We start from the raw sequence: 12180 nt of genomic DNA, 5'->3' as shown, positions 1-12180 counted from the left end.
AGGGCTGCTCTCATCTTGGTATTCTGGCACTTCAGGGCAGGGGAAAGCAAGTCTCAAAGTTCCATGAAAGTGCCCTTACGCATGCGAAAGTTTCGCAGCCACTGGGAATCGTTCCACACCTGCAACACTATGCGGTCCCACCTGTCTGTGCTTGTTTCCCAGGCCCAGAATCGGCGTTCCATGGCTATAACCTGTCCCATTAACAGCATGATCTCCAAAGCACCGGGGCCCGCGGTTTGATAGAATTCCATGTCCATGTCCTCATCGCTCTCACCGCCGCGCTGCCGTACCCTACTCCTCGCCGCCTGGTTTTGCATGTTCTGGTTCAGCATAAACTGCACGATAACGCGCGAGGTGTTTACAATGTTCATGACTGTTGTCTTGAGCTGAGCGGGCTCCATGCTTGCCGTGGTATGGCGTCTGCACTGTTCACCCAGGAAAAAGGCGCGAAACGGTTGTCTGCCGTTGCTTCCCTGGAGAGGGGGGAGGACGTACCCAGAACCAACCGCGACAATGTTTTTGGCCCCATCAGGCATTGGGATCTCAACCCAGAATTCCAATGGGCGGAGGAGACTGCGGGAACTATGGGATAGCTACCCACAGTGCAACGCTCCGGAAATCGACGCTAGCCCCGGTACATGGACGCACACCGCCGAATTAATGTGCTTAGTGTGGCTGCATACATTCGACTTTATACAATCTGTTTCCAAAATTCAAATTATATAAATTCGGATTAATCCCATATTGTAGACATACCCTGAGCTTTTGTATATATAGTAATGTAATCATAAGTATCTTGGTATTTAACAGGACCAGACACCTTTGCTTTATGTCCCATTGGGAAGCTAGGAGTCTCCCCTTTCCAATAGCTTAGAGCTCTAGGTTGTAGGTCATGAGGTCTTTATCCCTATACAGATCTGAGTATGGACCAGAGCAGTTTTGGGAGAGAGAGGGAGAAGGAGACATTTTTGTGGCAGTTTTTTTAACAATATGGTGACTGAAGCTGCTCAGGGATTTAGCTATTTGCAATTAATTCTTTAATGCTATCTAAACCTACATAGGAGAGATTGAGGAGGAATTGCCAAGAGCTGTATTTTGCTCTGTGGGACTTTATTAGTGGTAAAAAATCTAGTCTTTAATTTTGAGACTTGAGCTGATGGAAGCCAAATCCTCTGTCATATAAACCTTATTTTCTCTTGAGACTAAACACTGGTGGTGAAGTTTCCCTTTTATAGACGCATGCTGATATTTCTGATGAAGTTGTGGCACAAAGAAGTAAACAAATAAAATAAAACATTTGAAATCATCAGATCACTCTGAAGGGAAACCCTTAAAGGACTCTGGAGGAAGCCTCATTTTAATCTCCTTAGCCAGATGGGTAGTTTTAAACAGGAAAATATTACGGTGATTTTTCATGGCTCTCGAATACCTCCTTCCCTCCCCTAAATGCTTCACACTCACTCTTCATTAAAATATGGCAATTTCTGGGGATTGAGCAGTTTAGGGAATTGTCCTGGAGAGACAGATCCTTCCCTTTCTTGATCACTATTTCAACCTCAAGTAAGCATTAACAAAATCCATTGCCATTTGGCATCTCCATGGTGACCTGCGTTCAGTGACACTCTAGAGTCGCAGGAAGAGCACAGAACAATGGAATGTTGGTTTGTACAGTTGCTATTTTACACACTCATGAGTTATTATTTTAAAATTTATTGGTAGATTATGTTTTCGTGCCTAGTTTACTTTCCTGGAGGCATTCCTTATTATATCCATTTTAAGTTGGCTTAAATTTGGGGCCTGTCATCCCAGTGATTGCTGTATGTATTATCTGAAGAAAAGTTTTGTGGAAGTTGCTTGACAAAAAGTACATGGACATTCAAGCAAGCTCATTTTGATATCATCCTGGTTGTCAGTTTGAATTGCTTTATTATTTTTTTAGATGGGATTCAATTAAACTGAAGTAATTAAATTGTCTTGTAAATATAGACCTTAATTTGATTTGGCAATACAGCAAACCCTGAATAAGTCAACATAGAGAAGCTTGTATGATTTAGATTGTAATCTATGTAAATCAAGATTTTCCCCATTTGGACCTAGTTTTCTTATTAGCAGGGCTCAGACTACTAATTTTCTTTTATATATTTAGTGATATGGAGACACTTTAATGCAAGTGCTGTATGCAGTGATACAAAATAATGGTCCAAATTCATCTTTAGTATAACTTCAGCGACTTCAGTTTATTCATAGGTGCTGGAACTAGGAGTTCTGGGGGTGCTGCCACACCTCTTGGCTTGAAGTGGTTTCCATTATATATAGGGTTTACCGTTTGGTTCAAAGCGACAAAGGGTCCTGTGGCACCTTATAGACTAACAGACGTATTGGAGCATAAGCTTTCGTGGGTGAATACCCACTTCGTCAGACGTTTGGTTCAGTGGGTCTCAGCACCCCCACTATAAAAATTGTTCCAACACCCCTGACTGATTTATACTAAAAAGAATTTGGCCCATTATATTTAAAATAGAAAAGGAAACTACATTTAAAAATATTTTCAACTCATGGTTAAGCTGTAAATTTAAATTTGGGCTTTTATCTATCAAATTTACTCTTAAGGTGCAGATATAAGTTAAGTAGTAAATGTTGCCTGTGAAGGAAAGAACTATTGTGTTTGTGCTTTTCCCTCCCCCCCCCCCCCCCCCCTGTCTCATGTAGTATGAGAAAGGCCTGACAGCTTTTTTAAATTAAAAATATATATCTATATTTTCTGTTTTACAAATGGGTCCCAGAGCTTGGGCTCCAGCCCAAGCCCAGCAGTCTACACAGCAATGAAACAGCCCTGGAGCCCAAGCCCTGTGAGACCAAGTTGGCTGGCATGGGCCAGCTGCGGGTTTTTCATTGCAGTGTAGACATACCTATAGCGTAAGATGCTAATAAGATATTGTCTACACACAATTTGAGCACCAATTTGACTAAATAGCTTTAAAATTGATTTAGCGAAACTAGTGCAGGCCTTTTATATGGAGACTCTTATTTCACTTTAAGAGTGCCCTATTTTGATTTACCTTAAATTGGTAAAGAACTGATTTAAGCAAAATTGTTACAGGAATACGAATATGAAATAATTGCCCAATGAAGGGAGTTTCTAAACTGATATAGTGAAATCAGAGCTCAAGCTGAGTGTAGACCACCCTAAGTGCGATCAGAATCTGCCCCTTTGTGAAAGATTTAACATTCTTGTCCCTTCAAATGAGGGCTGAGAAAGTTCCTGCTGCAGTCCTCTAGTCCCTCCCGCAAAAACAGGGAAGGCAAGGCTGGATATTCCTGATATTTCTAGAAAAAACTAGCAAACACAAAACAAAACACATTTCAGATCTCCTTTGCACATCATAATGAAGAAAAAGAATGCAAATATAAGGGGCTAAATCTCCAGCTAGTGTAAATCAGCACACAGCCACTTCAAGGGAGCTATGCCTACCTGTACCAGCTGAGGATCTGGTCCAATGTTTTTTCCCAGTTTGCAGATCACCTTCAAATACCTCCCTGTCTTCAGTGGAAAATGTTCATGTGGAATGTTTTTGCATGTCTGGTACCTTTTCATTAGACCTTATGTCTATTTTTAATTGAGAAAATGGGTTCATTCTTATTTGTAAAGGTTTATGAAAGTTGATTTTAAACTCAGGATCAGCATGACTATCTAATGTAAAAATATTTACATGTCTTGTTTCTCTAGCCATGTCTCATGTCTTGTGTTTGAAATTGCAATGAACTTTTTAAAATAAATGAGTAAAGCAGGATTATTACAGGTATCATCATAATATTCTAAAACAAATCTTGGCCACCCAACCATAGGTCAGCACATGCGGACGTGTTATGAAAAGACACAGTTTTCCATCCCATCATGAAGCATATTAACCTTAGTAGCTAAATACTCCTACGAAACTTTGAAACTCTCTCTTCTTGTATCCAATCCAAAATCCATTGAAGTGAATGGAAAAAATCCCGTGGACTGCAGTAGAGTTGGATTGTGCCCTATGTAGGGCCAAACTCAGACATCATTATTCAGTTCTTACTCTTTTCTCAAGAAGAACTCTCACTGATTCAGTTGTCACTAAAATCAGTACGAATTTTGCTTGAATGAAGACATCAGGGGAGTTACTCTAGATTTTCATCAATGTAATGAGATCAGAATCAGACCCAAAGAGTGCACATCTGTACAAGTAAATCATTTAATTGTTGTTTCTACAACCAAAGTAATAATTTCCTGTCCTCTTATGCAGGCTTTGCTGGAGGTAGTTAATGACCTCTTTGAGGAACAGACAGACTTAGAGAAAATTGTTAAGAAAATCATGCATCGAGCCCAGACTCTGTTGAAGTGTGAACGATGCTCAGTGTTACTCCTGGAAGACATTGAATCACCAGTAAGTGGTCCTTCAAATTTTAGAGAAGGTCTAATACATGAGTGGTATAATGTCTGCTTTTATTATGATGAGGCTTTTACATATAAAATGTAAGTACCGTATTGCACAGTGAATGTTTTTCAATATATAGTTCTTATTTTAAGTTATATAGATTTCATATTTATTTTTGTCAAGGCAAAACCACACCATCTGTTTATAGTCCCTTTTGCTCACCTAAAGATATTTACTGTAGTCACACCAAGTTCTTTACGGAATTGACTTCAAGAGGAGTGATCCAGTTATAGTTGCCTGTTTGTTTTTGTTTGTTTGGGGTTTTTTTTGAGACCCCCGGTCCCTGCGTGATGGTAGCAGCATTTAACTGAGAAGCAAACTGCTATTCTGGTGTGGCTATAAAAACAATTAAGATGGATTAAAAGCATTTGTCTTCTGTTTTCTTTTTCTCCACAATGCAATTGCTCTAAGGAAAAAATCTGTCTTTGTTGTATCATCTTCCTGAAACTCACTGCTAAAATTGTCATTTTTGAAAATATCTTACTGAATTGGTGGTGCTTGAAAGCAGCCTTAATATACAGAACCAGTTCCAGAGAACCATAAACCAGTTATTTAATGTGCATCTTTTAGAACCTAGTTCGTTCTGCATGCATTTCAGCAAATAGTCACTATATGCCTTTGTAACTATTTTTGTAGTTTTTCATCTTTTATTTTTGTTCAAATGTAAATTCACAAATATTTCCCTGAATCCTTAAGTATTTTCTGTTCAAATAGACAACATTTTGGTTTCATGTAAAAATACTTTTTTTGGGGGGGGAGGGGTGCATGTGTGTGTGAACATTTAATCACATAATCATGTTGCTGTTGCCCTGAGGCTACAGCGTTCTACACCTCTATTGCGTCCCTCCTGTCTGGGGTTGCTCCATCTCCATTCTCTCCTGTTCTCTTTTGTCCCATCCACATTTTCCTCTGTGTAGAAAAGTGGGAGAGGGACAGTGGAGCTAGGCTGTGTCCTCTTTGCACACACATCCAGTGGAACAGCACTGGATCTGTTGAATCTAGGGACTTTCATAGCCACAGAGGAGGCAGCAGGACTGGCCCCTACATTCTCTAAACATTTCATTTGACTGGCAGTTTCTGGAATTGTAAGTGGGGTAAGAGTTAAAGATACATGTTTCTTTCTGAGCCCATATGTAAATGTATTATTAATTATTATTGTTATTACTGTGATTTTGGAAAATAGCCTGTTGGATGGGATACATGCCATCGTGTTCTTTCAGGGATGTGAGCTGCAGATAAACTCCTGGCAAACATTCAAATTTGTGTCACTGGAGATGGCATTAATTGTAGCTTGGAACAGCCCATGGTAATACAATGTGGGTATTACTTATAAAAAAACCATGTTTATCTGAAGTTCATATATCAAGAAAAGATGGTGCAATGGGGAATATTCTGTCCACTTATCAAAGGAATAATGATTCTACTCTAAAGTTATGTTAAAGACCATGAGGTTAACAATATAAAAGTTCTTATCAAGAATTTGATTTCATGCACCATTTCAGCCTGTGCCTTTACAGAATCTCTGCAACACTGACATTTGCAGACTACTGAACATTTCTTTAAGGATGTACGCTGGTTCTTTGTAAGTCTGATAATTGGGCGTCTCTGCAAGGTCTGTGAATCATAACTCCAATACACTGGAGGAAATATAAGTCATTGAGGCACCTGGTGCCAGCTGTTTAAAGCCAGAAATATTCTCTATAGGCCATAACATGCCATCAGCTGTTAAGAACAATTCCCTACTGAAATTAACCAATTGATTTAAATGGGAAGTTATACTTAAAAGTTGTTGACACTATCTGGCCACATTACATATATTAGAGGAAGTTCAGTTGGAGTTAATCTGGTCAACTGATGTTGTGTTTCTCCTCTGATTATTTTTGGTTGTTTTACAGATTATTTAGCTGCTTCAGTTATGGGCTGTGATAGAATGAAGAGCTGGTCCTTTGAAGTCATTGGGAGTCTCTCTCTATGCTGTAGCAAAACATTTTAGGAAAAATACTATTTTGGGAAAGAGTATGAAAAAATCAATTGAGTATCTTTATAGTTTGCTTATGTTCTGTATTGCAGTGTAAATTTTGAACATGAATAGTCCACCTGAGGAATGTGCGATTGAACATTCAGTCTAAGATCCCTGGCTAAAAATATAATTAATATATAAAACATTACATTGCTGCTGACTACGTATGTAATTTTTCATGAAAAATCCCAAGTTCAGATAGAATGATTTTTTTTTAATATGACAGGTGGTGAAGTTTACAAAATCCTTTGAGTTGCTGTCTCCAAAATGCAGTGCTGATGCTGAGAACAGGTTAGAACTCATCTTCTATGGGAATGGATTGATGGTTATGTCATAGTGATTTACAGATGTTTGCTCTATTAAACCTTAGTATATTTTCTTATGACACACTGGACTGGTTTGATTAAAATCAGCCTGATCCTGCACTTTTTACCCGGGCAAAACTCCCATTTATTTCCAAGGGAGTATTGCTTGAATAAGGCTCCACATCTACATACTGCCTTTGTGTCATTGTGCACTGCTGATGAGCCAGGGAAGATCTGATGTCCCTTTATTGTTCATGAAGAACACTACCCAATTTATAGTGACAGAGATTTTGCTTTGCTTGGTGAGTATCAAAGTAAAAATAATTTAATACAGTTGTATTTTATTTATGGAATGATTTCAGATTTGTGCTGCATTGATTGAATGTAAAATGTTTTACTGCAGTAGTGTCAAAGGGTGGCCATCAGACTGTTTTTATTTCTGACCCCCGCTGAAAGGGAAAAACATACAAACCTCTTGAAATGCATGATAGTGAGATGGTAAATATGTGTGGCTGAATGCCAACTGGGAACCCATCTAAATGTATACCAGAATCCAGCCTTACTTTCTAAACTTATCTGTAAACCTGATCTTGATAAAAAATAATTAATAGATTGGAAACAGTAGTGCAAACAGATGTTTTTTGCATAACCGAGGCTACTTTCCAAGCGCCCAGCCCTGCAAAGTACTGAGTGTTCCTTGTGAGTGTTCATTGATCCTCTAAAGGCCCCAAGAAACCAACTGATTGAATGGGAATTCAGAGGTATCATTGAAAGATTAAGGTTGAGTCCTAAAACTGAATCTTATCCCAAAAATTCCATTGAAAGCAGTTTGTACAGATTTTGAAATTTATATTAGGAATATAATATGAATGCTACAAAAAACCTCAGTTTCTATCCTGCTAACAATAACTTGGCAGGCAGAGTAGAGATATGGTTTGTATACATGCACTCAAAACAATACAAAGTTGCTAAATCTAATTTTATGCCCTACCAGCTTTGACACTGCCCTTTTAAGAATACACTAAACTAAAATTCACTGTTCTTAATGCTGTACTACTTCACTTCCAAAACTGTAAGGAGAGATCCCACTCATAGCTACCACATTGATTAGAAGCATTATAGGTTAGATAATTATAATGATAGTGCTTAGTACTTTATGAAAAGTATTTTATCCATAGATCTCAAAGTGCTTTACAAAAGATGGGTAGCATTATATCATCCTCATTTTATGGATGGGGAACCTGAGGATCAGAAGGGTTCATGTGGCCTTGGGCAAGGAAGGCCACATGAAGTCAGATGCAGAGGCAGGAATGGAATCCAGGTCTCCTAACTCCCATCTGTGCCCTATCCACCATCAGAGAGGGATGGGATAGAAGAAGCAAGGAGTAAAAGGAAAATGAGCAATAAGAAATGAGAATGCTCGGTGGATGAACAGTTGACTCGCTAGTTCATGTGAGAATTATAAATTATTGCTTTTGATCAGGAGCCTTAGAATAGCAATGGCTCTTTCCTAAAACAGTTAATGGGGGAGGACGGGTGTCTGTGTTAAAGCATGGGACCAGGACTCAGGACAAAGGATTCTATTCCTCATTGTGCCTCAGATGTATGTTTTGGCCTAGACAAGTCATTCAGTCCCTTCCACATTTGTGTGTGAAGAGGAGCCTGTGCCATGGAAGGAAGGAGTTCCAGCTCTGTGGCAAGCAATCTCATATCCCATGGGGTTCCAGTTTTGCAAAGGAACTGAAGATGGGGTAGTGAGCAGGCCAGCCTCCTTTGGGTTCTCACCTCAGTTCTTGGCTGTTTTATCTTGCACTGCACTCCCCTTCACACTCTGGGACATCCCATTCAGGGTGGGATTTAGAGGAAGCCACAGTAGAGTTCGCCCTAGATGCATGCTTTGTAGGCGCTGTGCTGGATTGTAGGATTGGGTCCATAATTTGTTGTGTGTCTGTGCCAGTACATATAGGGTAGCAGAGATTCTTACTTCAAACTTTTGATATAAAATTTCAGAAGTTGCTATAGAATATATTGACACATTTTCTGATGCTGTTGCTTATATATGATTGAGTCAAGAGTAACTTCATTTTAATCTAAGCTATGTGAATGAGCACATGCATGCATGGTATCATTTTTTTCAACATACATACAGGTCTGTCTCATCTTATGCGGGGGTTCCGTTCCGCGGTTAGCGCGTAAAGCGAAAACCGCGTATAGCCAAAATCCCATTGAGTTCAATGGCGGGCGAAATCGCCCGCACTACAGGTATAGTATTAAAATTGTTGTTTTTCTCTTTTTTGTTTTTTGTTTGTTTTTTGTTTTTGCTGACCGCGCAAAGTTGAAATCGCGCATGTTAAATGCACGTAAGATGCGACAGACCTGTAGTTGTGTATGCCCATGTAGCTCAGATTAGCAAGCCCTGTATCTCTAGTATAAAAAATGTCATTACTTTAATCTTTATTCTGTGTGGAGAGCCAGGCTGGGTTTGCAAAGGTCAGTTCTAGACTGGCAGTTAGCGTGCCACATTTAGATCTGCACTGTAATCCTAGCATACACACACAAATTAGTTGCATTTCAATAGGGAAATAAAGGTTATTTGGGATACAAAACAATGCCCAAAGCCCTTGACATTTGAACATTATTTCCAATGACAATTGCCCTTTTCAGTCTAGATTCTGCAGTTCTTATTCAGGAAAACTCCTACTGATTTAGAATCACTGGGCGTTATGCCTGAATGAAAACTGCAAAATCAGGTGGTTCATCGTGACTTTAATGAAGATATGTACCAATATCTGAAACTGTAGCAGGGAGCCATGCAGACTGTGGAGTAGGGAAAGTACTAGGCAGAAACTCTACAGTGAAGCAGGGTGGCTCCAGGGATAATATAGCTTTCCAAATTCTAATACATTTCCCTTTTTATTGTTAGAAGAAATGGACTTTTTTACCTTTGTCAACTGTTACTTCCCTAAATATTGCCATGGTGAAACAACCCTGATTATCAGTAAATATTTTCCTTGCTTCATATCTTTTTTTCTCTGCAGTTATTTGCAAAGAAATAGCCTTGGAGACCACGTTTTCTTTGTGTTCATCACCTGTTTGATTTGTCAGTTTCTCACATACTACATTGTTGGTTTCTATTTATGAATAATCACAATGATATATTCACACACTCATTTCTAACAGTCATTTCATTCTTAAAGTGCAAGTTTTGCTAAATGTTTCTAATTTCCCTCCCCCTTTTAAAAATTATCAAATTTTCTTTTATTCACATTACTAACACCTTTTTAAAAGTCCTGAAGGCTCAATGCTCATCTGTGCTGAGTTTAGGCTTGATGAAGATGAGATGCAGGGAAGGTGGCTTTAAGACATCTTTTTACTCCTCCTATCCGAGGATCTGAAATGGCTTGTGGCATGATTTAGAGCAGCCAAAGGGCTGCTTAAAGTTACGGGGGCTGTGATAGTCCCATACAATCCCACACTCTCATAGCAGTTTTGTGCACTCAGCCCTGTCCCTGGTACTCCCTCCTCCTATGTGGAGAAAGTGAGGAGTGGGTGGCATAGAGTTTCCTAAGCCAACCCTGCATTACTCAAGAATTTCCCTGTCGGGGGAACCTTGGCTGCCCATTTAGGGCAGCTTCCCATTTGCTTGTGCTGTTGAGTCCGAGGGTTGAGCCTCTTGATTTAAATTTACACCAGAAATAAATACTGAGATTCTTCCTCCTAAAATCTCAGTCGCATTCTCCATAGAGTATCTGTAAAACATTTGCTGGTGATGTAGACAACATGCTTTTAAAACTTCACCCTGAATTATGTCTAGTTTCTTTAACTTGAAATTGTATGCTGCTTCAAATGCTTGACACCCATAATCCAGTATGGATTTAATCAGCCTCACATATAATAATAATGTCCAGATTTTAATCTTTGCTGTAAGTCTTACAATTCTACCAATTTTATGATGGTTGTTTTTTTTTAAAGATACACACCAAGTGCTCTGCATCTGTAATTAGAATTTTACCCTAAAAGGTTCTTTTCCTCTCAGGTCTGTGATGCCCCTGGAATAAATCTTAAATTATTTAACTAAATTTTGTACTTATCTTTGAAATATTAAAGTATCAGTTTAGATTGCTGTCAAAATATTTACTATATAATTTATTTGATTCACTCAAAATTCTTGTCCCAAATGAAAATTGTTAATCTTCTCCTTTTTTCAAAGCATCTTTATTTATAACTTTGCTGAACATTTTTAACATTCCTTTGAAAGAGGCAACTTCTATGAATTACTCTGCAGAAAATTAGCATAGCCAACTAAATCAATCCTCTCTCATTGACTGAGACATCCAGCTGTTTTGGTACTGTATTGCCCCAAAATTGCTAGTTATTTCTCAAGGGAACTCGAGTACCTTTGTTCTTTAAAAATGCTTTTTAACTGTTGAAAATTAGACAGTTATCACTTCAAATCTGAGATGACTTGCATTTATTTTGGCATTTATAAATAGCTGCCCATTACCTAGGTCATGATCCTGCTCCCAATGAGTCAGAATGAATTTTGCTATTGACTAGATGAGGAATAGGATCAGATCGTTTTAGACTTCTGCAGAGTGGGTGTAAAAGGGTGGTGAATCAGGCCCATGATTCTGATATCCTGTGCTAGTTTTGCTGCCAGTTTTGCAGCCTTTAGGCTAGCTGTGGCAGAGAGTCAACCTTGAAAAGGAATAGCATTTTCCTATTATATGTCCGTAGATTCTCATTGCTTCAACACTCATGTTATCTATTCATGATTCCTTATCCATGTGCCCCACACAACTGAGTTCACAACTGCATATCAAAATTACAAAAATGTGACACTCCACAATATAATATTTTCACCATTTCTGCCACTGCTGAGTGCAAGAAATAATGATGTCAACACAGAAAATAATAAAAAATACAAAAAAATATTTAATTGATTCCTTTTATTTATTAGACTAATTGAAAAAAAACCCCTACAGATAATACATTTTTAGTTACCTCACTAAAAGTGATCATTTACAAGTTGCTCTTTTTTGTAAGCAGATTTCTGCACAAAAAGGAGCCTTGAAATAATTCTACTTCCTGATCTGTATATAATTGGAACTCTTTACTGAGCATCATATATAATTAATCACAGTGGGTCAATCACCTCCTCTGCCTGAAAAAAAAAAAAACAGTGAAAGGAAGGGTTGGGAAACTGTTGAATTTTCATAAAGGCTAAACTTAAAAGAAATACAAGCATATTAAAGTATGGAAATGCACAGCTAAGGCACCAAACAGTCTTAATTCTGATGTAATTAAAAAAATGTGAAAAATCATCTATTGTATCTTTAAAAATCTGGTTAATCTAATCTGAGACCACAAGCAACAATATTCATCAACT

At 38.4% G+C, this 12180-nt stretch overlaps 1 protein-coding gene across 1 annotated transcript in view; it reads left to right on the top strand.

Annotated features, from left to right (window-relative positions):
• The window catches only part of PDE11A (phosphodiesterase 11A), a 218734-nt gene that overhangs the window by 97829 nt on the left and 108725 nt on the right, over nucleotides 1-12180 (top strand). Inside the window, exons 4-5 of the mRNA XM_065412947.1 lie at nucleotides 4275-4415; nucleotides 6713-6777. Of these exons, the coding sequence (XP_065269019.1) occupies nucleotides 4275-4415; nucleotides 6713-6777 (206 nt within the window). The remainder of the gene's footprint in view (nucleotides 1-4274; nucleotides 4416-6712; nucleotides 6778-12180) is intronic.

This window comes from Emys orbicularis, chromosome 11, assembly GCF_028017835.1.
Source record: "Emys orbicularis isolate rEmyOrb1 chromosome 11, rEmyOrb1.hap1, whole genome shotgun sequence".
Classification (NCBI taxonomy): Eukaryota; Metazoa; Chordata; order Testudines; family Emydidae; genus Emys; species Emys orbicularis.
This window is presented reverse-complemented; position numbering and strand designations above follow the sequence as displayed.